The 27,114-nt window shown below is 48.2% G+C and overlaps 1 protein-coding gene across 8 annotated transcripts; it reads right to left on the reverse strand.

The window, feature by feature from the left end:
* Positions 1-633: 633 nt before the first annotated feature.
* Positions 634-23,309, reverse strand: ppp2r2ca (protein phosphatase 2, regulatory subunit B, gamma a). 8 transcript variants are annotated; one of them, XM_034291178.1, is made up of 14 exons: positions 23,229-23,309; positions 20,703-20,801; positions 20,555-20,611; positions 20,245-20,369; positions 16,625-16,733; positions 15,884-16,071; positions 14,471-14,568; positions 13,152-13,335; positions 12,355-12,467; positions 7,570-7,747; positions 5,631-5,795; positions 5,148-5,317; positions 3,532-3,623; positions 634-2,896 (listed from the first exon to the last, which is right to left on the reverse strand). In XM_034291178.1, exons 6-14 carry the CDS (start codon positions 15,945-15,947, stop codon positions 2,596-2,598), a joined length of 1,365 nt encoding a protein of 454 aa, XP_034147069.1. In that variant the 5' UTR covers positions 15,948-16,071; positions 16,625-16,733; positions 20,245-20,369; positions 20,555-20,611; positions 20,703-20,801; positions 23,229-23,309; the 3' UTR covers positions 634-2,595. The 8 variants fall into 8 exon arrangements, 6 of the variants coding, with proteins under 6 accessions (XP_034147069.1, XP_034147070.1, XP_034147068.1 ...); XM_034291179.1 differs by lacking the exons at positions 20,245-20,369; positions 23,229-23,309; XR_004575516.1 differs by lacking the exons at positions 20,245-20,369; positions 20,555-20,611; positions 20,703-20,801; positions 23,229-23,309 and having other exon boundaries at positions 634-2,383; positions 2,438-2,896; positions 16,625-16,927.
* Between the last annotated feature and the right edge of the window lie 3,805 nt (positions 23,310-27,114).

The raw sequence follows: 27,114 nt of genomic DNA on the forward strand, positions 1-27,114 counted from the left end.
CATTAGCATTGCATTGCACCAAGGCTAGCTAGCACTAAGTCTAGTTTTAGGCTAGTTAACACTAAGTGTAGTTAGTAATAGTTATTGTTAGCACTAAGTCTAGTTTTAGGCTAGTTAACACTAAGTGTAGTTAGTAATAGTTATTGTTAGCACTAAGTCTAGGTAGTTTAACTATTAGGCTAGTTGGTATTAAGGTCAGTTAGTAATAGTTCTTGTTAGTACTAAGTGTAGTTAGATTAAATATAAGGCTAGTTGGAAATAAGGTTAGTTAAACTATTAGGCTAGTTAGAATTAAGGGTAGTTAGTAATAGTTATTGTTAGCACTATGTCTAGTTAGATTAAATGTATGATGAGTTAGCACTGAGTTCAGTTGGTTTACATTTATCTAGCACTAAGGCTTGTTAATTTAACTATTAGGCTGGATTGTAGGTCTTGCCTATAACACGTTTGTACTACAGCCGCGTAACGCAGATCCTGCATCCCAGTGACTGTTTTAAACATTAAGGTGTAGACTCTTTCTGTAGTATCAAAGCATGTGTAGCCTGTTAGTTAAATGGTTAGTTTGACAATGACACAAGGCACAAAAGATAAAACAACACAAAACAACAGCTCATCAAAGGGTCCACAAATGTCTCATCGGATTCAGGTTATTTTATTATTTATTTTACACAGGTTCCTTCATCGATTGTCTCGACTGAGGGTCCGTTCTGTATGTTAAGGTATAACTCTGGATGTTTACAGGTACGCTAGATATACAGCGATATTCTGACTGGGTAACATGCTACAGCTGCCGTGATGCTATTCACAACAACCCTACCACTGATTGGTTGGCCGCGGAGTTGCCGCGGTAACGTCGCTACACTACTGCCTATAATTGGAGGAGATCAGAGAGCTCAAGCCACATTATTTGGCAGAATTCCCGATTGCCCCTTTGAGGGGCAATTGGCTTGTGCAGGCTTTTGTTCCAGGCCTGGGCTCACAACTGATTTTGACACACCTTAAAACATATAAAAAGACTATTTGCACAGCTCCCTGTATAAAGGGGATTGACCAGTGTAAATGGGTTCTCAGGGTTAAAAATAATGACAGACAGAGTGAGTTAGTGGTAATATTTCACAGATCATAGTCATGGACGTGAGTACAGGCGATGAGCCTGATGTGTCACGTGACAGCCCGGCGTTCCCTTGGTGGGGCGCTCAGACGGACTAGAGCCCCCTGGCCCCCGAGGAGAGGTTGTGCGCTATGCGGAGAGCCGGTCGGACACAACCTAGATGGAGGAATGGAGGGAGACACCAGTAGTCTGGTGATTTCACCATGATTTCAAGATGTCACACCAGTAATCCGCTTGTGTGTCAGACTACTAGATGTCCAGATGACCAGGTGTTCAGGTAACCAGGTGTCCAGATAACTAGGTGTCCAGATTAACCAGGTGTTCAGGTAACCAGGTGTGTACAGGTGTCAGGTGAGGGAGCACGGATCTAGAATCAGCTTCTCCAGGTGTCACCAGGTATGTCCATCCAGGTGTGTACTGCTATGGCCAGGTGTGGCCAGGTGTGTCCAGGTGTCACCAGGTGTGTATAAAAGTGTGTCCCATTTATGCATGTGTGTTTTCATGTTGTCACCACATAGGAAAACTGTTGACTGGATGTCTAGTGATATGCTATTTGTTGCTGACCATTCACCGATCTACATCAGTTGTTATGGTAACTAAAAAAACGACAAAACAGTGACTGAATCCACACACACAGGGCACCACGGTAACACTCCACCTCACAGATACATGGTTAACCTGACCCCCCTCACAGATACATGGTTAACCTGACCCCCCTCACAGATACATGGTTAACCTGACCCCCCTCACAGATACATGGTTAACCTGACCCCCCTCACAGATACATGTTTAACCTGACCCCCCTCACAGATACATGGTTAACCTGACCCTCACAGATACATGGTTAACCTGACCCCCCCTCACAGATACATGGTTAACCTGACCCCCCTCACAGATACATGGTTAACCTGACGCCCCTCACAGATACATGGTTAACCTGACCCTCACAGATACATGGTTAACCTGACCCCCCTCACAGATACATGGTTAACCTGACCCTCACAGATACATGGTTAACCTGACCCCCCTCACAGATGCAGAGTTAACCGTTCCTCCTTAACAGATAGAGTTAACCTGACCTCCTTCACAGATACATGGTTAACCTGACCCCCCTCACAGATACAGAGTTAACCTGACCTCTTTCACAGATACAGGGTAAACCGTTTCTCCTTCACAGTGTTAACCTGACCTCCTTCACAGATACTGTTAACCTGAACTCCTTCACAGATACAGAGTTAACCTGACCTCCTTCACAGATACAGTTAACCTGACCTCCTTCACAGATACAGTTAACCTGACCTCCTTCACAGATACAGTTAACCTGACCTCCTTCACAGATACAGAGTCAACTAGGCTCGATGCTCAACACTTCAGGATCTGTGTCTAATATCCAGTGTGTTAAGTTCAATGTGTAAATGTGTGCATGTTTGTGTGTGTGCATGCATGCCTGTGAGTGTGTGGTGTGTGTGTTCAACAGTTCTGTGTCAGTCCTGTCCCTGGGTTTCGGTGTTGACCCGATCCTGGAAGATGTAGAGGTTGTTGGTGGCGGCGATGGCGATGATGTTCTCCTCAGGGTGCCAGGCCATGTGGAGGATCTTCTTGGTGAAGTCCAAGCTGTCCACGCCCACGTCGCCACGGCGACGCTTGCCCCCGGTGTAGACCCTCCGCGTGCGCAGAACCGCCCGCGGCTTACTGGTCTCCCGCCACGCCTCCAGGGTCACGCCCCGCCCGGTCTCCCGGTCAAACATCCTGAAGAAGCTGTTGTACGCCCCCGTCATGATTACGCTGAGGAGAGATGGGTGGAGGGAGGTGGAGGGATGGGGAGGAAAAGGGTGGGATTGAGAGGGGGAGGGGTAGTAAGAGGAGTTGAGAGAGGGAGAAGGGGGGGGAGAGAAGTGATTGATTTAGTCCAAAAACTTCCCTGGGATTGACTGAGCTGTGTGACGAAGCCTCAGACACAGACCTCACCTGACCTCACCTGACCTCACCTGACCTCATCTGACCTCAGCTGACCTCACCTGACCTCATCTGACCTCATCTGACCTCACCTGACCTCACCTGACCTCACCTGTCACTGCTGTTCCAGACACATTCAAACTGACCTCACCTGTCACTGCTGTTCCAGACACATTCAAACTGACCTCACCTGTCACTGCTGTTCCAGACACATTCAAACTGACCTCACCTGACCTCACCTGTCACTGCTGTTCCAGACACATTCAAACTGACCTCACCTGACCTCACCTGTCACTGCTGTTCCAGACACATTCAAACTGACCTCACCTGTCACTGCTGTTCCAGACACATTCAAACTGACCTCACCTGACCTCACCTGTCACTGCTGTTCCAGACACATTCAAACTGACCTCACCTGACCTCACCTGTCACTGCTGTTCCAGACACATTCAAACTGACCTCACCTGTCACTGCTGTTCCAGACACATTCAAACTTGTCGAAGATGCAATCATTCTCGTACAGAGAGCAGAGTTTGCTCCTCAGGTACTCATGCACCTAACAAAGAGTGGGAGAGAAGAGGCAAGGGGAGAAAGGAGAGAGGGGAGGGAGAGAGGGGAGGGAGAGAGGAAGGGAGAGAGGAAGGGAGAGAGGGAGGGAGAGAGGGAGGGAGGGAGAGAGGGAGGGAGAGAGAGAGGGAGGGAGAGAGAGGGGAATGGAGATTGGGAAAACAACAGTTTGGATTAAGGGTTAGGGTTAGGATTAGAGGTTAGGATTAGGGGTTAGGACTAGCATTAGAGGTTAGGGTTAGGGGTCAGCATTAGGGGTTAAGATTAGGGTATAAGTTACAACTGATATTGTCTTGAGGTTTTAGGGGTTGGTGTGAGGGTTAGGGAAGCATGGATTAGGGGATACGGGGACAGTCAACTGTAGGGTGTGTGTTCTATAACAGTAGTTAGGATTAGAGGTTAGAGGTTGGGGTTAGGGGACAGTGTAGGGTGTGTGTCCTATAACAGTAGTTAGGATTAGAGGTTAGGGGTTGGGGTTAGGGGACAGTGTGGGGTGTGTGTACGCTAACAACACACTTTCAGGACAAGCATTTTCAATGGTTTTATAATCTTATTTGTTTAGGTTTTGAATCAGTGGAGGGTTGCACAGGCTAGGTCAGGTTATTGGTTAGGGGTATGACAGGGTCAGGTTATTGGTTAGGGGTATGACAGGGTTAGGTTATTGGTTAGGGTTAGGGGAATGACAGGGTTAGGTTATTGGTTAGGGTTAGGGGTATGACAGGGTTAGGTTATTGGTTAGGGTTAGGGGTATGACAGGGTCAGGTTATTGGTTAGGGTTAGGGGTATGACAGGGTTAGGTTATTGGTTAGGGGTATGACAGGGTCAGGTTATTGGTTAGGGTTAGGGGTATGACAGGGTTAGGGGTATGACAGGGTCAGGTAATTGGTTAGGTTTGGAGGTATGACAGGGTTAGGTTATTGGTTAGGGTTAGGGGTATGACAGGGTCAGGTTATTGGTTAGGGGTATGACAGGGTCAGGTTATTGGTTAGGGGTATGACAGGGTCAGGTTATTGGTTAGGGGTATGACAGGGTTAGGTTATTGGTTAGGGTTAGGGGTATGACAGGGTTAGGTTATTGGTTAGGGTTAGGGGTATGACAGGGTCAGGTTATTGGTTAGGGTTAGGGGTATGACAGGGTTAAGTTTAGGGTTGGAGGTTCAGAGCATTGTTCTTTGAATAAAATACAGAAAATGTATTAAACCTGGGCTGTGTTTGTATGTGTGTGTTTGTGTGTGTGTGTGTATATATATATGTGTGTTTATGTGTGGGTCTGTGTGTGTGTATGTGTGTGCGTATAAATGTGTGTGTGTGTGTGTTTGTGTGTGCCAATGTCAACATCATTTATAAAGCACATTTAAAACAACTGTCATTGACCAAAGTGCTGTACAGGTCAAAATAACAAAGTATACAAAATATATAAAATGTACAGGTAATAAATTACGTTGATACACATAAGACACAGACGAAATAGCAGCACAGACATTGTGCGTGTCTGTGCGTGTGTGTGTGCTGACCTGGTATGTTTCTACTGGGCCTTTCTCCATGTGCAGGTCCCACACCTTGGCTGTCAGATAGTCCCGGGTCAGCAGGTACCGGCCGCTGTGGCTGAACTTCACATCTGACACCGACGACACAATCTCAGAAAAGAAGGAACGACTTCCTGGGTCCTCTGGTTCCTCAAAAACTGATGGAGAGGAGAGAGAGGGGAGGAGGGACAGGGGAGGAGGGAGAGGGGAGGAGAGACAGGAGAGGAGAGAGAGTGGAGGAGAGAGAGGGTATGAGTGAGAGTGGAGGAGAGAGAGGGTAGGAGTGAGAGGGGAGGAGGGACAGGGGAGGAGGGAGAAGAGGTGGAGATGAGAGGAATGAGGAGAGAGGAGAGAGGAGAGAGGCAAAACATGTGAGTCTCTGTGTGTGTGTGTGTGTCTGTGTGTGGGTGTCTCTGTGTGTGTGTGTGTGTGTGTGTGTCTGTGTGTGTGTGTGTCTGTGTGTGTCCTCACGTTTGGCGTGATGGTCACAGAGAGCGGAGGCCCTCATGTCACAGAGGCGCAGTGTCCCCTTGCTGCTGCTGTAGACCAGCAGGTGGCAGTGGTGCGGGTGGAACTCTGCAGCTGTGATCACCTCCGTCAGCTCCTCCATGTTGGCCGGCTTGATGTCCACGATGTCTGAGGAGAGGTCAGGAAGAACCTCTGGCGGAACAAACTGACCCACTGGTCCCAGTACGCATGGTAGAACACCTAGCTTTACCTGACGCAGAACACACTACTCCTTTGTTGATTCCAAGGATAAATCGTGAGGTTGGATCTTTCTGATACAAAGAGACTGATCTGAACTGTTCATTGAATCAAAGACACTGATCTGAACTGTTCATTGAATCAAAGACACTGATCTGAACTGTTCATTGAATCAAAGACACTGATCTGAACTGTTCATTGAATCAAATGTAATAACATTGTCACTCCAAGAACCAGTAGCAGACACACACACACACACACACACACACAGACACAGCCTGTGTGTGTGTGTGTGTGCCTGTGTGTGAGTGTGTGTGTGCCTGTGTGTGTGTGTGTGTTTGTGTGTGTGTGTGTGTTTGTGTGTGTGTGTACCTGTGTACGTGTGTGTGTGTGCCTGTGTGTGTGTGTGTGTGTGTGTGTGTGCCTGTGTGTGTGTGTGTGTGCCTGTGTGTGTGTGTGTGTGCGTGCCTGTGTGTGTGTGTGTGTGTTTGTGTGTGTGTGTACCTGTGTACGTGTGTGTGTGTGCCTGTGTGTGTGTGTGTGTGTACCTGTGTGTGTGTGTGTGTGTGCCTGTGTGTGCGTGCCTGTGTGTGTGTGTGTGTGTGTGCGTGCCTGTGTGTGTGTGTGTGTGTGTGTGTGTGTCTAGCCCCGGTGCAGATCAGTCGAAATAAAAAGTGCAGTGAGGGCACACATGGTGAATTATTTAAACTTCTCTGTCGATGTTTTCTAGGTCATCTTTCTGGTAGAAGAGATCTGGTCCCAGCATGTCAACGCCTGCTACTGCATCCTACATCCTACTGGCCATCCTACATCCTACTGGCCATCCTGCATCCTACTGGCCATCCTACATTCTACTGGCCATCCTACTGGCCATCCTGCATCCTACTGGCCATCCTACTGGCCATCTTACATCCAACTGACCATCCTACTGACCATCCTACATCCTACTGGCCATCCTACTGTCCATCCTACATCCTACTGGCCATCCTACTGGCCATCATACATCCTACTTGCCATCCTACTGGCCATCTTACATCCTACTGGCCAAACTACATCCTATTGGCCATCCTACTGGCCATCTTACATCCTACAGGCCATCCTACCGGCCATCCTACTGACCATCTTACATCCTACTGGCCAACCTACATCCTACTGGCCATCCTACCGGCCATCCTACTGACCATCTTACATCCTACTGGCCAACCTACATCCTACTGGCCATCCTACTGGCCATCTTACATCCTACTGGCCATCCTACTGGCCATCTTACATCCTACATGCCATCCTACTGGCCATCCTACTTGCCATCTTACATCCTACTGGCCATCGTACTGGCCATCATACATCCTACTTGCCATCCTACTGGCCATCTTACATCCCACTGGCCATCCTATTGGCCATCTTACATCCTACTGGTCATCTTACATCCTACTGGCCAACCTACATCCTATTGGCCATCCTACTGGCCATCTTACATCCTACAGGCCATCCTACTGGCCATCCTACTGACCATCTTACATCCCACTGGCCATCCTATTGGCCATCTTACATTCTATTGGTCATCCTATATCCTACTGGCCATCCTACATCCTACTGGCCATCCTACTGGCCATCCTTCCCTCCACCCTACCCATAACCCATCATCTATTATAATCCATCATCCTTCCCTCCGTCCACCCAACCCCCTGTCTCCTGTGAAGGATACTGAAGCTCCGGTCTGTGATCCCCAGGTGCCACATGTTGATCCGCAGGTCGTCGGCTGACAGGTAGGTCTCCCCATCACTGTTGACCGATATGGAGTTTACATGGTAGGTGTGACCATTGGAGAACACACGCCTAGGGCGCACCTCCACCATCAGGTCAGTGGGCTTCAACACCGGGACCTGACAGGTGGAGGAGGAGAGAGGGGGAGTTAGGACCTGACAGGGGGAGGAGGAGAGAGGGGGAGTTAGGACCTGACAGGGGGAGGAGGAGAGGGAGAGTTAGGACCTGACAGTGTGGAGGAGGAGAGAGGGGGAGTTAGGACCTGACAGGGGGAGGAGGAGAGGGAGAGTTAGGACCTGACAGGTGGAGGAGGAGAGAGGGGGAGTTAGGACTTGACAGTGTGGAGGAGGAGAGAGGGGGAGTTAGGACCTGGCAGGTGGAGGAGGAGAGAGGGGGAGTTAGGACCTGACAGGTGGAGGAGGAGAGAGGGGGAGTTAGGACCTGACAGGTGGAGGAGGAGAGAGGGGGAGTTAGGACCTGACAGTGTGGAGGAGGAGAGGGGGAGTTAGGACCTGGCAGTGTGGAGGAGGAGAGAGGGGGAGTTAGGACCTGACAGTGTGGAGGAGGAGAGAGGGGGAGTTAGGACCTGACAGGGGGAGGGGGAGAGGGAGAGTTAGGACCTGACAGGTGGAGGAGGAGAGAGGGGGAGTTAGGACCTGACAGTGTGGAGGAGGAGAGAGGGGGAGTTAGGACCTGGCAGGTGGAGGAGGAGAGAGGGGGAGTTAGGACCTGACAGGTGGAGGAGGAGAGAGGGGGAGTTAGGACCTGACAGGTGGAGGAGGAGAGAGGGGGAGTTAGGACCTGACAGTGTGGAGGAGGAGAGAGGGGGAGTTAGGACCTGACAGGTGGAGGAGGAGAGAGGGGGAGTTAGGACCTGACAGGTGGAGGAGGAGAGAGGGGGAGTTAGGACCTGACAGTGTGGAGGAGGAGAGGGGGAGTTAGGACCTGACAGGTGGAGGAGGAGAGAGGGGGAGTTAGGACCTGACAGTGTGGAGGAGGAGAGAGGGGGAGTTAGGACCTGACAGGTGGAGGAGGAGAGAGGGGGAGTTAGGACCTGACAGGTGGAGGAGGAGAGAGGGGGAGTTAGGACCTGACAGTGTGGAAGAGGAGAGGGGGAGTTAGGACCTGACAGTGTGGAGGAGGAGAGAGGGGGAGTTAGGACCTGACAGGTGGAGGAGGAGAGAGGGGGAGTTAGGACCTGACAGGTGGAGGAGGAGAGAGGGGGAGTTAGGACCTGACAGGTGGAGGAGGAGAGAGGGGGAGTTAGGACCTGACAGTGTGGAGGAGGAGAGAGGGGGAGTTAGGACCTGACAGGTGGTGGAGGAGAGAGGGGGAGTTTGGACCTGACAGTGTGGAGGAGGAGAGAGGGGGAGTTAGGACCTGACAGGTGGAGGAGGAGAGAGGGGGAGTTAGGACCTGACAGTGTGGAGGAGGAGAGAGGGGGAGTTAGGACCTGACAGGTGGAGGAGGAGAGAGGGGGAGTTAGGACCTGACAGGTGGAGGAGGAGAGAGGGGGAGTTAGGACCTGACAGTGTGGAAGAGGAGAGGGGGAGTTAGGACCTGACAGTGTGGAGGAGGAGAGAGGGGGAGTTAGGACCTGACAGTGTGGAAGAGGAGAGGGGGAGTTAGGACCTGACAGTGTGGAAGAGGAGAGAGGGGGAGTTAGGACCTGACAGGGGTAGGAGGAGAGGGAGAGTTAGGACCTGACAGTGTGGAGGAGGAGAGAGGGGGAGTTAGGACCTGACAGGGGGAGGAGGAGAGGGAGAGTTAGGACCTGACAGTGTGGAGGAGGAGAGAGGGGGAGTTAGGACCTGACAGGGGGAGGAGGAGAGGGAGAGTTAGGACCTGACAGGTGGAGGAGGAGAGAGGGGGAGTTAGGACTTGACAGTGTGGAGGAGGAGAGAGGGGGAGTTAGGACCTGGCAGGTGGAGGAGGAGAGAGGGGGAGTTAGGACCTGACAGGTGGAGGAGGAGAGAGGGGGAGTTAGGACCTGACAGGTGGAGGAGGAGAGAGGGGGAGTTAGGACCTGACAGTGTGGAGGAGGAGAGGGGGAGTTAGGACCTGGCAGTGTGGAGGAGGAGAGAGGGGGAGTTAGGACCTGACAGTGTGGAGGAGGAGAGAGGGGGAGTTAGGACCTGACAGGGGGAGGGGGAGAGGGAGAGTTAGGACCTGACAGGTGGAGGAGGAGAGAGGGGGAGTTAGGACCTGACAGTGTGGAGGAGGAGAGAGGGGGAGTTAGGACCTGGCAGGTGGAGGAGGAGAGAGGGGGAGTTAGGACCTGACAGGTGGAGGAGGAGAGAGGGGGAGTTAGGACCTGACAGGTGGAGGAGGAGAGAGGGGGAGTTAGGACCTGACAGTGTGGAGGAGGAGAGAGGGGGAGTTAGGACCTGACAGGTGGAGGAGGAGAGAGGGGGAGTTAGGACCTGACAGGTGGAGGAGGAGAGAGGGGGAGTTAGGACCTGACAGTGTGGAGGAGGAGAGGGGGAGTTAGGACCTGACAGGTGGAGGAGGAGAGAGGGGGAGTTAGGACCTGACAGTGTGGAGGAGGAGAGAGGGGGAGTTAGGACCTGACAGGTGGAGGAGGAGAGAGGGGGAGTTAGGACCTGACAGGTGGAGGAGGAGAGAGGGGGAGTTAGGACCTGACAGTGTGGAAGAGGAGTGGGGGAGTTAGGACCTGACAGTGTGGAGGAGGAGAGAGGGGGAGTTAGGACCTGACAGGTGGAGGAGGAGAGAGGGGGAGTTAGGACCTGACAGGTGGAGGAGGAGAGAGGGGGAGTTAGGACCTGACAGGTGGAGGAGGAGAGAGGGGGAGTTAGGACCTGACAGTGTGGAGGAGGAGAGAGGGGGAGTTAGGACCTGACAGGTGGTGGAGGAGAGAGGGGGAGTTTGGACCTGACAGTGTGGAGGAGGAGAGAGGGGGAGTTAGGACCTGACAGGTGGAGGAGGAGAGAGGGGGAGTTAGGACCTGACAGTGTGGAGGAGGAGAGAGGGGGAGTTAGGACCTGACAGGTGGAGGAGGAGAGAGGGGGAGTTAGGACCTGACAGGTGGAGGAGGAGAGAGGGGGAGTTAGGACCTGACAGTGTGGAAGAGGAGAGGGGGAGTTAGGACCTGACAGTGTGGAGGAGGAGAGAGGGGGAGTTAGGACCTGACAGTGTGGAAGAGGAGAGGGGGAGTTAGGACCTGACAGTGTGGAAGAGGAGAGAGGGGGAGTTAGGACCTGACAGGGGTAGGAGGAGAGGGAGAGTTAGGACCTGACAGTGTGGAGGAGGAGAGAGGGGGAGTTAGGACCTGACAGGGGGAGGAGGAGAGGGAGAGTTAGGACCTGACAGTGTGGAGGAGGAGAGAGGGGGAGTTAGGACCTGACAGGGGGAGGAGGAGAGGGAGAGTTAGGACCTGACAGGTGGAGGAGGAGAGAGGGGGAGTTAGGACTTGACAGTGTGGAGGAGGAGAGAGGGGGAGTTAGGACCTGGCAGGTGGAGGAGGAGAGAGGGGGAGTTAGGACCTGACAGGTGGAGGAGGAGAGAGGGGGAGTTAGGACCTGACAGGTGGAGGAGGAGAGAGGGGGAGTTAGGACCTGACAGTGTGGAGGAGGAGAGGGGGAGTTAGGACCTGGCAGTGTGGAGGAGGAGAGAGGGGGAGTTAGGACCTGACAGTGTGGAGGAGGAGAGAGGGGGAGTTAGGACCTGACAGGGGGAGGGGGAGAGGGAGAGTTAGGACCTGACAGGTGGAGGAGGAGAGAGGGGGAGTTAGGACCTGACAGGTGGAGGAGGAGAGAGGGGGAGTTAGGACCTGACAGGTGGAGGAGGAGAGAGGGGGAGTTAGGACCTGGCAGTGTGGAAGAGGAGAGAGGGGGAGTTAGGACCTGGCAGGTGGAGGAGGAGAGGGGGAGTTAGGACCTGACAGGTGGAGGAGGAGAGAGGGGGAGTTAGGACCTGACAGGTGGAGGAGGAGAGAGGGGGAGTTAGGACCTGACAGGTGGAGGAGGAGAGAGGGGGAGTTAGGACCTGACAGTGTGGAGGAGGAGAGAGGGGGAGTTAGGACCTGACAGTGTGGAGGAGGAGAGTGTGTCTGTGTGTGTTTTTTTGTGTGCGTGTGTGTGTGTCTTCGTGTATGTGTCTGTTTGTGTGTTTTAGGTCTTACTAAACTCATTGGGAACTTTTGCCGGTCCCCATGAGGCAAAAGTCAGGGTTTAGGTTTAGGGTTAAACTCTACTAGAGTAGAATTGGGGTTTCTTTAAGGTCCAGGCGTTGTTGGTTAAGTTTAGGGTTAAGGTTAGGCATTACATCTAGGTAAAGTTTAGGCTTAAATGTTACTTTATTGAGGTTAGGGTTAGGGTTAGATTAGGGTTAGGTTAAGGTTAGGGTTAGGGTAAGGGTTAGGTTTAGGTTTAAGATTAGGGCAAGGGAGCATGCAATTTCAATTTTCTGGTCCCCCTGAGGGTAGCTGTACAAACGTGTGTGTGTGTGTGTATGTATGTGTCTTTTTGTCTGCGTGTATGTGTGTGTGTGTGTGTGTATGTGTCTGTGTGTATATGTGTGTGTTTGTGGTTACATGTCTGTGTGTATGTGTGTGTATATGTGTGTGTATGTGTCTGTGTGTGTGTGTGTGTGTGTGTGTGTGTGTGTATGTGTGTGTATGTGTCTGTGTGTACGTGTGTCTTTTTGTCTGCGTGTATGTGTATGTGTGTGTGAATGTGTCTGTGTGTGTGTGTGTGTGTGTGTGTACCTGTAGTGATGTAACTGTAGACATGTCCTTCATCCTGCCCTCCTCATCTTTCAGGTTATAACCTTCCGGACGCTTGTCTCTCTCACTCACCTTCCACAGCTTAATCGTCTTGTCTGTCTCAGACACACAGACACACACACAGACACACAAACACACACACAGACACACAAACACACACACAGACACACACAGACACACACATTTGAAATCCGTTATTTAAATCCACAAACAACATTGCTGTTATATTTGTGTAAATGTCCTATGATCATCCTGACCACCAGCACCTCATGCTCCATGAGTCATTCAGGCAAAACATGACTGGCTGCTACGATATTTCTATACCTTGTTTTGCTACTTGTAGAGGTGAAAACACACAGACACAGGTGCTGTTTGAGAGAGACATAGTGGTCTGTGTCGCAACATAGCAATGCTGTCATCTGAGGAAAACAGCTGGTAATATTCCACTCGTCCTATTTCAACACCAGAAAAAAAATGGACACTCAGCATTTTGCTGTGAGTGATTATGGGTAGTGTAGTCTACTCACTGATAGTGGAGAGGGGGATTATGGGTAATGTAGTCTACTCACTATTAGAAGAGAGAGGGAGTATGGGTAGTGTAGTCTACTCACTGTTATTGGAGAGAGGGATTATGGGGAGTGTAGTCTAGTCATTGTTGTTGGAGAAAAGGGTTATGGGTAGTGTAGTCTACTTACAGTTGGTGGAGAGAGGGATTATGGACAGTGTAGTCTAGTCATTGTTGTTGGAGAAAAGGGTTATGGGTAGTGTAGTCTACTTACCGTTGGTGGAGAGCAGGAAGTGGGCGGCATTCTGTCGTGGCAGCCATCTTATCTTGTTGATCTTCTCCTCGATCTCCAGACTCTTCAGGTAGTCAAAGTCTGGCTCGTGGCTCTGGAAGGTGCTATAGACATTATACTCCCCTGACTCCCCCGTCTCACCTACCTCCTCCACCTCCCCTTTAGACTGACAGAGAGAAGGTGAAGGAGAGGAGGTGAGAGGAAAGGAGAGGAGAAGAGGGAGAGGAGAGAACGGAGGAAAAGAGCATTATAGTCCCCCATGATATAACAACTCCTTCAAGCCAGTACTGACTCTACAGTCCCCCATGATATAACAACTCCTTCCAGACAGCATTGAATCTACAGTCCCACATGATATAACATCTCCTTCCAGACAGTATAGACTCTACAGTCCCACATGATATAGCACCTCCTTCCAGACAGCATTGACTCTACAGTCCCACATGATATAGCACCTCCTTCCAGACAGCATTGACTCTACAGTCCCACATGATATAGAACCTCCTTTCAGACAGTACTGACTCTACTGTGCCCCATGATATAACAACTCCTTCCAGACAGCATTGAATCTACAGTCCCACATGATATAGCACCTCCTTCCAGACAGTACTGACTCTACTGTGCCCCATGATATAGCACCTCCTTCCAGACAGCATTGACTCTACTGTCCCCCATGATATAACACCTCCTTCCAGACAGCATTGAATCTACAGTCCCACATGATATAACACCTCCTTCCAGACAGCATTGAATCTACAGTCCCCCATGATATAGCACCTCCTTCCAGACAGTATTGACTCTATAGTCCCCCATGATATAACACCTCCTTCCAGACAGTACTGACTCTACTGTGTATCTGCATCCGTGATAAGTAACATAAACACTTCTTGTTTTTTTTAAGTATCAACATGATTGCCATTGCTAAGGATTCTTCTAAATAATAAAATATATATATGTAAAGTACACAGTACATATTTGTAGTTGGTACTTTGTAAAGTACAGCTCAGTCTTAATGTACTTCCAAAGTGTTCAGTTTCACTGGGCTTAGTGAGGCATACTTGTAAAATGTAAAGAAAAGACACGCATTGTTGTTTAACTTAATCAATCAGGCAATGGGAACAAACAACCTGCTAAAAAATGCTTGCCACAATTAGGACAATTATTTAGAAATTGATAACCGCTGAGACAGACCAGCCTGGTTGAAGAAGCTGGTGCATCTATGAACACAGTGACCAGGTTATGACCCCCTTATGACCACTCAGGGTCCATTATGACCTCTCTATGAACACCTTATGACCAACCTCAGTCTCTCTTTGGAAGATGACCACACGGCCTCCCTTGTCCCCAGTAGCCAACAGGTCTCCGGTATGGTTAAACTCCACCGTGGAGATGACATCAGCTAGGAGGAGAGGGAGAGTGGAGTGGCATGGAGGAGTGGGGAGGAACAGGGAGAGAGGAGAGGGATGGAGGAATGGGGAGGAACAGGGAGAGAGGAGAGGGATGGAAGAAAGGAAGGTAGAAAAATAAGTTTGTGGGTGGAAGGGAGAGACGACAGAGAGACAGAGATCAATACAGTATCAGTTTCTATAAGATAAAAATAACTGGTGGTGGTGAGGCTGATTGCTGACTTGATAAGTAGTGTACTATATAGGGAATAGGGTGTCATCTCTCCATAGGGCTCTGGTTAAAGTAGTGTACTATATAGGGAATAGGGTGTCATCTCTCCATAGGGCTCTGGTTAAAGTAGTGTACTATATTGGGAATAGGGTGTCATCTCTCCATAGGGCTCTGGTTAAAGTAGTGTACTATATAGGGAATAGGGTGTCATCTCTCCATAGGGCTCTGGTTAAAGTAGTGTACTATATAGGGAATAGGGTGTCATCTCTCCATAGGGCTCTGGTTAAAGTAGTGTACTATATAGGGAATAGGGTGTCATCTCTCCATAGGGCTCTGGTTAAAGTAGTGTACTATATAGGGAATAGGGTGTCATCTCTCCATAGGGCTCTGGTTAAAGTAGTGTACTATATAGGGAATAGGGTGTCATCTTTCCCTATATAGTACATTACTGTTACATGATCTGATTGGTACATGATCTCTATTTCATAAATAATTTGTTGAACATTTTTAATGTGTAGTGGATGGAAAAGTTGTGGGTGGCATCAGAAAGGTTTTTGTCAGTTCAGGAAAATATCATGGAGGACTACTGAAAAAACTACTATATATTGGACTATGACAATCAAGCTATTACTATAGCTGGACTATATCTATCAGCCTATGACTATCAGACTATTACAATTGGACTATTTATACTGGACTAGGACCATCATACTGTGACTGTCAGACAATTACTATTAGATTATGCCCATCAGACTATGATTGTCAGATGATCTGCTGTGAGAACTACTAGATATTATTAGTTATTTATCTAACCTGATTTGTTGTTCAGGAGCAGCTTAAAACACCTGCAACATCTGCCACAATGCACATTAATAAAAAAAAAACACTGTAAAACCACCTTTTTTGAGTTTAGATTCACAGCCTATATTTAGTGACACAGTGGCGTTGTGAACTTACTTAAGGTGCCATCAAGCTGCTAGACGTCTAATTAACGTGACACGGAACTAGTCTGAAGATGTCTGGATGTTTCCCTTCTCTAGGGCCTTTGAGGGTGTCCGTCCACCAGAGGTCACGTAAGGCGTTTCAGATCTATATACCTTCAGTGACATAGTCTCTCAGGAAGCTGTGGTTGAGTTTGGAGTTCTCAGCGTCCTCCCCCATCGGAAGCAGGGAAGGGGTGACCCGACCTGGTCCAATCAGAGCTCTCTCTCCCCTCCCAGGCTCCGCCCATACTGCTGGGGCCTAGCGCAGGAGTCTGGGGCAAGGCATCATGGGATATTTAGGGCTGAGGTGTGGCGGGAATGGAGGGCCAGGTAGGTGAGGAAAGAGGAGTAGAAGGAGAGAGGGAGAAAGAGGTGGATTTGGAGGTGAAGAGAGGGAGAAGGAGATGAAGAGGGGGACGGCAGGGATGACAGGGAACCAGAATGGACGAGGATTACACAGCGTGACCTCTGTTAAAAACACCCACGATGCACTGCACTCCATGCTACAAACACACACACCTGGCCCAGAGCTCAGGACGAGAAGTCCGGAAACAGACCACCAGAGTGAGACAGACAGACAGACAGATAGAGAGAGAGGGGGGGAGCGAGGGAGGGAGGGAGGGAGAGGGAGAGAGAGCTACACTCGTCTGTGCCTGTGTGTGTTAGGATATCTGCAGCAGCATTACCGTGGTATCAAACAGGAACAGGAACTAGAGTGGACCTACCAGCTGGATGTCCCTGGGTGGGGAGGTGTCGTAGTCCTTGAAGGAGAGGACAGGAGTACAGGAGCTCTGTTACAGGGAAAGGAGGAGGAAAGGGAGGAGAGGAGGAGGAGAGGAGAAGGCCTCGACTCACCTTCCTTCTGTGCCAGTCTGTCTGTCCACCTGACTAGATGGCTGCGTGTCTTGTCTGTCCGTCGCTCTCTGCAGTGTCACGGAGTAGAACGGCAGCCGCACGCGTGTCTCTGTGTCCGTGGAGAGAACGAGGAAGAAATGAGAGAGGGGAGGAGAGAGTGAGTGGGATGGAGAGAGAGAGAGAGAGAGGGGAGGAGAGAGTGAGTGGGATGGAGAAAGAGAGGATGCCAGCCTCTTTCTTCTTCCTGTTTAATGATGCTGTGAGAAATAAAGACATTGAGAGCGAGTGGGGGGGGGGGATAAGAGATAGAGAGACTGGATGCTGTGATCCTTACTGCAGCCTCCTCCCAGCTCAGCCAATCACAGCACTGCTCTCAGTCTTGACTCAACCCAGTACAGTGGAAAGAAATGACCAGCAGAGGGAGCTATGAAGACCAGGAGAGGAGTAAAGAGAGGAGAGAAGAGGAGGGTTGTAGAGAGGAGTAGAGAGGAGTAGACAAACAGGAGTAGAGAGGAAGAGTAGTTATACCCAGATGATGTTGACAAAAAGGAGTAATACAGAGTAACCCTAAGATCATAAGGAAACACATGATTATGTCTATACATGGTCTTCTGCATGTAGGGTCAACATCATCCCACTCCCTCCCCTGGTCTTCTGCATGTAGGGTCAACATCATCCCACTCCCTCCCCTGGTCTTCTGCATGTAGGGTCAACATCATCCTACTCCCTCCCCTGGTCTTCTGCATGTAGGGTCAACATCATCCAACTCCCTCCCCTGGTCTTCTGCATGTAGGGTCAACATCATCCTACTCCCTCCCCTGGTCTTCTGCATGTAGGGTCAACATCATCCAACTCCCTCCCCTGGTCTTCTGCATGTAGGGTCAACATCATCCGACTCCCTCCCTTGGTCTTCTGCATGTAGGGTCGGCATCATCCTACTCCCTCCCCTGGTCTTCTGCATGTAGGGTCAACATCATCCTACTCCCTCCCCTGGTCTTCTGCATGTAGGGTCAACATCATCCGACTCCCTCCCTTGGTCTTCTGCATGTAGGGTCGGCATCATCCTACTCCCTCCCCTGGTCTTCTGCATGTAGGGTCAACATCATCCTACTCCCTCCCCTGGTCTTCTGCATGTAGGGTCAACATCATCCGACTCCCTCCCCTGGTCTTCTGCATGTAGGGTCAACATCATCCTACTCCCTCCCCTGGTCTTCTGCATGTAGGGTCAACATCATCCGACTCCCTCCCCTGGTCTTTTGCATGTAGGGTCAACATCATCCTACTCCCTCCCCTGGTCTTTTGCATGTAGGGTCAACATCATCCTACTCCCTCCCCTGGTCTTCTGCATGTAGGGTCAACATCATCCTACTCCCTCCCTTGGTCTTCTGCATGTAGGGTCAACATCATCCGACTCCCTCCCCTGGTCTTCGGCATGTAGGGTCAACATCATCCTACTCCCTCCCCTGGTTTTCTGCATGTAGGGTCAACATCATCCGACTCCCTCCCCTGGTCTTCTGTCTCCTCTCCCCGCCCGGCTTCAGCTCTGGAGTCCAGAGAGACCATCTCCAAGACATTGACATTGTTCACTCTCTTCTGCCTCTTGGTGGTTTAGAGAGATACAGCGCCAACAGTCAGACATGAACGGGTCTCTTTCCATTCTGACTCTCCCAACACAATAGACACACAACTGTATGTTAATACATAAAGTGTAGTGACAAATTCAGACCTATTCACCTTCCCCCAGCCATAGGAATTGAAGTGTACATTTGCTTTGAGATGAAGATTATTTTTAATGTCTGTACCTTGTGGTACAGGACGAGAGAAAAAGGAGATGGAAAGGCAAAAGAAGGAAAGAAACAAAGAGATACTGAGAGGGAATGAAGTTCACAGGCCCAGAGCTGTAAACATCAGAGAGGAAAACAGTATTAAGGACAGATTATAACATCTGAGGAGATCTGAGGAGGACGACAGCGAGGAGAAAGTGGATATAAACATGAATTTCAGGAAGCGATGGAGAAGACAGACTAATCGGTGGGTTGACACAAAAAACACACATACACATTTACTGAAATTTGCAAACTCTAAAGTCCGTCAAATCAAAGAAATGTGTTTCAATACTCAATTTTACATAAGCTGTTGTCATAAGCTGTTTCCATGCTACAGACATAGGTCTGGTTTGGCCTTTATTAACACAAATTAACAATGACTTATTCACAAGGACAAACAAGGAATAGGACTTCAAATGTGACGCTATCTTGGATTGCACATGAACAGAGACAGACTGTAGCAGATCAGGAAGGATACTCTCTTGAACACTTCTTAAAGGGAGAAGTCCATCAGTCAACCAGCCAGCCAGTCAATCAATCAGCCAACAGTCAATAAATCCATCATTTAAATTGTTAATCATGATCAAATGATTTCCATCCCTCTCCTTCCCAACGTTCAGAGAGTCCAAGGGACTCTCTGAACGCATTAACAACTGTCACTCTACAAAACACAGTGTCAGTGACTCTACAAAACACAGTGTCCAGTGACTCTACAAAACACAGTGCCCTGTCACTCTATAAAACACAGTGTCCTGTCACTCTACAAAACATAGTGTCCTGTCACTCTACAAAACACAGTGTCCTGTCACTCTATAAAACACAGTGTCCTGTCACTCTACAAAACATAGTGTCCTGTCACTCTACAAAACACAGTGTCCTGTCACTCTACAAAACACAGTGTCCAGTGACTCTACAAAACACAGTGTCCTGTCACTCTACAAAACACAGTGTCCAGTCACTCTACAAAACACAGTGTCCTGTTACTCTACAAAACACAGTGTCCTGTCACTCTACAAAACACAGTGTCCAGTCACTCTACAAAACACAGTGTCCTGTCACTCCACAAAAGCAAAGGTCCTCCCTTTGAGAGAGAAGAAACCAACCCCTTCAAGGTTTCAGAGCAGGTGAGATCAAACAACGTGATTTCACAGAAACATGCTGGTGAATGTCATTATAACAGCATCCTACCTGTAATCCAGAAAAACATCATCATCATTAAACAGACAGGTTTCATATCTGTCTCGAAATGGTTCTCCACAGAGCAGGTCTACTGTCATGAAGTGTGGACAATACTGCCAGTCTACATATCCTCTGGATAATTACATCCTGACTTCTATGATCTGAGATAAACTTCTTAGTAACTTATCTGGGCTCAGTGGTTGAACTTGGTGACCTACAGAAAACTGATATTTTTTAAGACAGGAAACTGCTGGCATGGCAACAAAGAATTTGATTGTAGGATGTGGTTTAATATGTTATGATATTATCAGTTTGTTATAGTGTGAGATGTGGACCTACATTGGGTCTCATCACCATTTTGGAGTGGCCAGTTCGTCTGGTTTCTCTTTGAATTTTAATTAATGGATGAAGTTGTCTTCAGCTATACTCATTCTTTTTGTTTCTGGTACATTCTTCATGTTTAGGGTGTGTCACTGTATTCCAGCTGTAAAATGTTATTGGCCGTGTTTCTGGTTTGATAATCTCCTTAGCTTTGATGGATTTTTCAATCCTTGTCAAACTTGTAATACCACTCCCTCCCCTGGACTTCTGCATCTAGGGTCAACATCATCCTACCCCTGGTCTTCTGTTTCCTCTCCCCGCCCGGATTCAGCTCTGGAGTCCAGAGAGACCATCTCCAAGACATTGACACAGAGAGACATGCTGCTCTCCTTGTTCACTCTCTTCTGCCTCCTGGTGGTCTAGAGAGATACAGTCAGACATTAACTGCTTTGTCCAAAGATAATCGACACACAAATATTATAAGGGTGTTAATACAAAGTCACAAACGCAGACCTATTCACCTTCCCCCATAACAATTAAAGTAAACATTTATTCAGAGACAAAGTTTATTTAACCTCACTGGTGCCTGAGTAAATGTCTTCACCTTGTAGGTAGAGGGTGATGATGACGTGTTTGATGATGAAGGCTGGCAGAGGAGAGGCTGGAAACAGAAACACATTTCATGAGGGGACTGATCATCATCAGATAGATCTGTGTGGAACCTGTCAATGATAAAGTTATGGGTCAGTTACCTGTGATGGTGAGGAAGAGGAGCTGACCCTCAGATGAGAAGATATGAAAGAAAACATAATTGTGATAAACACATCTGTAGTTCCCTTGGTGGGAGTCGTCTGCAGCAGGGAAGAGGAAGACAGCTGAGTGATTGACAGCTCTACAGTCACTGAGACAACATGACTAGTAGACCTACAGTCACTGAGACAACATGACTAGTGGACCTACAGTCACTGAGACAACATGACTAGTGGACCTACAGTCACTGAGACAACATGACTAGTAGACCTACAGTCACTGAGACAACATGACTAGTGGACCTACAGTCACTGAGACAACATGACTAGTGGACCTACAGTCACTGAGACAACATGACTACTGGACCTACAGTCACTGAGACAACATGACTAGTAGACCTACAGACACTGAGACAACATGACTAGTGGACCTACAGACACTGAGACAACATGACTAGTAGACCTACAGTCACTGAGACAACATGACTAGTGGACCTACAGTCACTGAGACAACATGACTAGTAGACCTACAGTCACTGAGACAACATGACTAGTAGACCTACAGTCACTGAGACAACATGACTAGTGGACCTACAGTCACTGAGACAACATGACTAGTAGACCTACAGACACTGAGACAACATGACTAGTAGACCTACAGTCACTGAGACAACATGACTAGTGGACCTACAGTCACTGAGACAACATGACTAGTAGACCTACAGACACTGAGACAACATGACTAGTGGACCTACAGTCACTGAGACAACATGACTAGTAGACCTACAGACACTGAGACAACATGACTAGTAGACCTACAGTCACTGAGACAACATGACTAGTGGACCTACTGTCACTGAGACAACATGACTAGTAGACCTACAGTCACTGAGACAACATGACTAGTAGACCTACAGTCACTGAGACAACATGACTAGTAGACCTACAGTCACTGAGACAACATGACTAGTGGACCTACAGTCACTGAGACAACATGACTAGTAGACCTACAGTCACTGAGACAACATGACTAGAGCACCTACAGACACTGAGACAACATGACTAGTAGACCTACAGTCACTGAGACAACATGACTAGTGGACCTACAGTCACTGAGACAACATGACTAGTAGACCTACAGACACTGAGACAACATGACTAGTGGACCTACAGTCACTGAGACAACATGACTAGTAGACCTACAGACACTGAGACAACATGACTAGTAGACCTACAGTCACTGAGACAACATGACTAGTGGACCTACTGTCACTGAGACAACATGACTAGTAGACCTACAGTCACTGAGACAACATGACTAGTAGACCTACAGTCACTGAGACAACATGACTAGTGGACCTACAGACACTGAGACAACATGACTAGTAGACCTACAGTCACTGAGACAACATGACTAGTGGACCTACAGTCACTGAGACAACATGACTAGTAGACCTACAGTCACTGAGACAACATGACTAGTGGACCTACAGTCACTGAGACAACATGACTAGTAGACCTACAGTCACTGAGACAACATGACTAGTAGACCTACAGTCACTGAGACAACATCTTGATATCAAGCTTAAAAAGGACATATGTGCCAGTAGAGATGATCACTAAGATAACACTGCAATATAAATTATTTTCTGATATTTAAATAAGAATCCTACCAGACAATTAGTGATGTATTTCTAAAAAGCAGACTTAATTCAAAATACATATGAAATGTAAATGCTAATGAATAATTAGAGACAATCAGAGACACGAATGTCTTAGTTAGGGAGAGAGAGAAATACAGACAGATGACTGGGTATCAGGATGGCTCTGGTCCGTCCTGGTAGTTTTAACGTGTTATAGTATGTTACTGTCAGTTTGTTGTAGCGTAAAGTGTTGTAATGTAATGTTACTATCTGTTCCAGACTCGAGAGAGGACAATTGGTCCTGATCTAAGACCAGTTCACTCTCACTGGTTACAAGGACCTCAGGATGGAGACAGAGGGAGGCGAGAAAGAGGAGGGAAGAAGGAGTGGACAGAGATAGGAGGGGTGGAAGGAGAAGAAAGAAGGGGTGATTAAGTGCTATACATTCTATTGGGTGTTGTGATATTTCAGGGAGAATTTATCTACTCAAGAATTAGTCTAATATCACCATCACCTTCATCATTATAGGCAGCCCTCTCAGGTCCTGTCCTAGTCTCATATTACCATCATCTTCATCACTATAAGTAGCCCTCTCTGGTCATATCCTAGTCCAATATCATCATCATCTTCATCATTATAGGCAGCCCTCTCCTATTATAGTCTAATGTGCTACAGCATCACGCTGCCCTGTTGAGTGCATCAGGCCTGGCGGCTGAGAGCTACTACTGCAGAGCAGAGAAGGGAGGGTTTGCGACGAGAAACAGCATAACGCTAGAGCGTACTATCCTGCGGAGATTTGACGCTCTCTCTCTCTCTCTCTATCTCACTCTCAAACACGCACTTTCACATTATGTAGTAGAACAGGAAAGCAAACACTCATGCGTACTTCAGAAAGGGCGAACACTCCTTCCAAGCCTCAATAACTGCACAAGTCTCCTTATCTTAGACAATGTTCTTCTAATTGGATACAAACACACACTGCCGCAGCGTCAGCCATGAAGAACGCGCAAACCCCCTATGAATTCTGAGGTCGACCAAAGTCCCACATTGAACGGGTAGGAAGTCTTCGGCTCCCCGCCCCTGTGGTCGGGCGGAGAAGGAAGGCAATTAGGATCCCCGTGAAGAGGCTGAACGGAGAAAGCCCCCCGCGCCAGAGCCGACCCAGCGAGACGCACCCACGGAAAATGGCTTCGTCTAGTAACACGACACCCGAAGGAGGGTCCCCGCCGCAACAGAACCGCATACGACAGGTGGGTCTCTTCTATCAAAACACGGCATTGGGCTAGGCGACATCCGCCGCATTGACTGCTGCATACGGAATGAATTCTGCTGCCTTCTCGCCAACTCACGCTTCTCGTCCTGTACCCTATAGCCTACCGCGCCGCACACTTTCTCATCCAGTCTGTGTCGGCCGTCTCGTGCTGCATGCTACCGGAGGGATGATTGCCGGGTGAAAGGCGTTGTCCTGGTTACAGAATATATTTTACAGTGCTCGGTTTTAGTGGACAGTTAAATACAGCAAAACAATAATTGATTACATAGCCGAACGATAGGCTATAGATTATTTCAATTTCACTGGATTCTAATAATGTTACCGAATGGTTGTAGGACGAGCGGTGTGTTTTGGTGCTCATCAACAACAAACATGCGGGTAGTTTTCTGGTTTCCGACTGACCAGTATTGATAGGAGGCCATTTGCAGCCTATCAGTGGTTCAACGTTGTTTTTAGTGACCCTGTTTTTAGTGCTGACCCGTAACACCTGCTCTTATAGGCCTATCAGGACAGCCTTCTCTACTCAGCAATCGGTTAGGGTATGTTTGGGTTAATTGCTACAGTTGTTAAACATCTTTTCTGGGTAAGTTTACACCAAAGTTGTAATAAATAAGACAATTAGCAGTAGCCTAGTCTGACGCCTGTCTGCACCCGCCGTCCCCGCTCAGAAAACCGGAGTCCTGAAGAGATCTTCAGTTATGTCTGACCTGTGACCGCTGCCGTGGCGCGTCACTGTTCGATGAGCGTTGCTTTCTAAAATAGGCTTGGTCAGTTTGGTGGTAAGAAACCCACAGACCTACCGTGGGATCAAACTGCTTCCTGTTTATTGACATTAGATTCAAAAAAAGGCGTCCTGGTGTAATGAATAAGCTTGACACTTAGACGGACCAGTAAGACAGATAGACAGTCCGATGGACTGGCAACAGCTACATAATATTAAGTGTGTTTGTGTGTGTCCTAGATGTGTGCCCTCCACAAATGGGTAACAGTCCTGTACTCTACCCACCCGTGCCCCAACCTTTCTCCAACTCTCCCTCCATCTCTCCCTCCAACTTCAATATACCTTCAATCTTGTCCCTTCCTCTATCTGTCCAGACAGCTGTCCATTTCATCCCCCTCCTTCAGAATGCAGGCGTCTGAGACAGTGTATTGTGAATGTGGGAGAGTGTGTGTGTGTGTGTGTGTGTGTTTCCTGTCTCTGTGCACTCTGTCTCTCAGTCTAATTCGATTCCAGTAATGGACTGGGGAGACACACATATACACATTCATACACACATACTTGAGAAAAGAACATTTAAATGTAATATTCAGAAATTAGATGATGTTTTCTTTTGTTTACTTTGGTTTTGAAAAGTCTCCTAATGGCCCAAACCCCTTTCCCTAGTCAAGACTGATTATGATAAAGGTTTGGGATAGAGGTAGCTAGCTATGTCTGTTCATTTAGACTGATTATGATAAAGGTTTGGGATAGAGTTGACACTCTGTCTCTGTTCGTTCAAACTGGTTGAGATAATAATAGAGGTTCTGTGTTTTTAACAAAAGGTAAAAATAAACTGGACAGTTCAACAAAAAAACTAGATTTCCTCTATAACTCTCCTCCTTGCTCTCTGTGTGTCTCCCACAATAGATGTGTGTGTGTGGGTGTAGGTGTGTGTGAGTGTGTGGGTGTGTGTAAGTGTGTGTGTGTGTGTGTAAGTGTGTGTGTGTACCCCTGGGACTATTGTGATGGCCTATAACCGGAAGAGAGTACTAATGGAACATTACATTACCTCACAGCTGCTATCTGCCATGGCTACACACACACACACACACACACACACACATTCTAGGACCCCCTGACTACACACGCCTGGACCAAACCTACTAAAGGGGCAGTCCATAGTTCAGACCAGAACAACTACCCTGACCTGCCATTCATTTGGTAAACCAGTGGCTCGGCCTGGACCGAACCAGGAACTAGACGGTTCCATGACTAGTTAATGGAACAAGTCAGTGGATCTTGAGATCAAAACAAGGAAACACGCAGTTGAAAGATGCCGGGAATCTTCTCTCCACCTCAGGCTTTGGTTCATACATGTTTTAAGCTAATAAATTGACTTTCAACATTGGTACAAAAACGATTTGGCCCAGTCACTTTCCAGGCATGCTGATATGGTGGTCCATTGCACTGAACCGTGTGTCTGTGTTAGTGCCCACTTCACTTCAATACTAGGGCGTGGTCTGCCTGTCTGCCAGCATCTCTGTCTGCCTGCCTCCATCTCTCTCCAGGGAGAGATCATATGACTTTCAAGGCAGAACTACATTATTCCCCATTTATATATCTATCTCTTCCTCCCTTCATATTCTCTCTCCCTTTTGAGGTTCCCCTTCTCTCCCTCTCATTCTTCCTCTCTGACGTTCTCTGTGTGTGAAAGAAAAACATTTGGATTGACCCTAACCAACTTCATATGTAGGAATAGTCAACATGCGCAACATCGTCTTAAAACACGCAAAGTCACGCCCATCGTTTGGGGGAAACTAGTCCGTCCCACAGACAACTATTCTTGCTTGCGGTCTTCTAGTGAGCATTTTTAGAAGTGGTCAGATAACAAATAAAATGCCAAGAAGTTGTTGTGTTACAGGGTGTCGAAATAATAGGCGCAAATACCGCAGCATTGGATTTTTTTGCGCTAACAAATGTAAAAACAGATCCACGCATGCGAGTGCTACGGCTCCAGAGCATCAGACGCGTGGGGAGGACACCTCAGTTCAGGTAACTTTTGGAACCCAGCTTCGTCACAAACTTACGTTACGGGTAAGACGCGTCCGTAATAATTTATACATTAGACTACATCCCGTTCATTGTGCACAGCAGTTGGTTCAAGGTCGGTTCCTTCACCAGTGGCATTGCAGTTGGTTCAGAAACGTCCGGATCAGAGACGTCTGATTGGTCCCAGAAGACGATGACCTGTCCTAATTTAGAAAATGTCATTGGCTTTAATTGGTTAGAGATGATCCAATCCATGGGGATTTCAGATTCTGTCATTGTTTCAGGTTTTACTTGGTAAGAGAAAGTTTGGGTAGAACCAATAGTTTAAACAACATATTTTGTTGTTGGTTCTGTAGGATAAACTCTGACATTTCGAATGTGTCAAAACTCCCCTTGACAATTAGACAGGAGGAGAGGACGATGGCGTGAGCTGTATGTCTTCTCGGTCCAGAGAAAGGCAGCATCCAGTTATTTTCTTTAGGATATATTTTAATTATTCTTTCAAGGCCTCATTATTGCTGCTCAGAAAGGAAGCGTGCTGGAGGTTGTTCGTGAGACAGAGATATCGATCAGTGGACTTCTCAGATCAGCTAAAACACCTTATCGCAAACACACACACACACACACACACACACACACACACACATAGACAGAGCTAATAGAGTGTGGGTTTTTACTGAAGGATGTTTGATGTTCTGATGTATTGAACCCATGAATTGATCCTTCTCTCTTTTCTGTAAAGTTCCCAAT

The sequence above is a fragment of the Esox lucius genome, chromosome 25 (genome assembly GCF_011004845.1).
Source record: "Esox lucius isolate fEsoLuc1 chromosome 25, fEsoLuc1.pri, whole genome shotgun sequence".
Lineage (NCBI taxonomy): Eukaryota > Metazoa > Chordata > Actinopteri > Esociformes > Esocidae > Esox > Esox lucius.

What these genes read in the sequence shown, in the direction of transcription:
- ppp2r2ca (XM_034291178.1), bottom strand. Translation starts at nt 15,947, where the DNA reads ATGGGGGAGGACGCTGAGAACTCCAAACTCAACCACAGCTTCCTGAGA. An exon ending in CTGTGACCATCACGCCAAAC is followed by an intron (nt 5,318 to 5,630) that starts GTGAGGACACAC and finishes CCTCTCCATCAG; the next exon opens with TTTTTGAGGAACCAGAGGAC. An exon ending in GTCTGGAACAGCAGTGACAG is followed by an intron (nt 2,897 to 3,531) that starts GTGAGGTCAGTT and finishes ATCTCTCCTCAG; the next exon opens with CGTAATCATGACGGGGGCGT.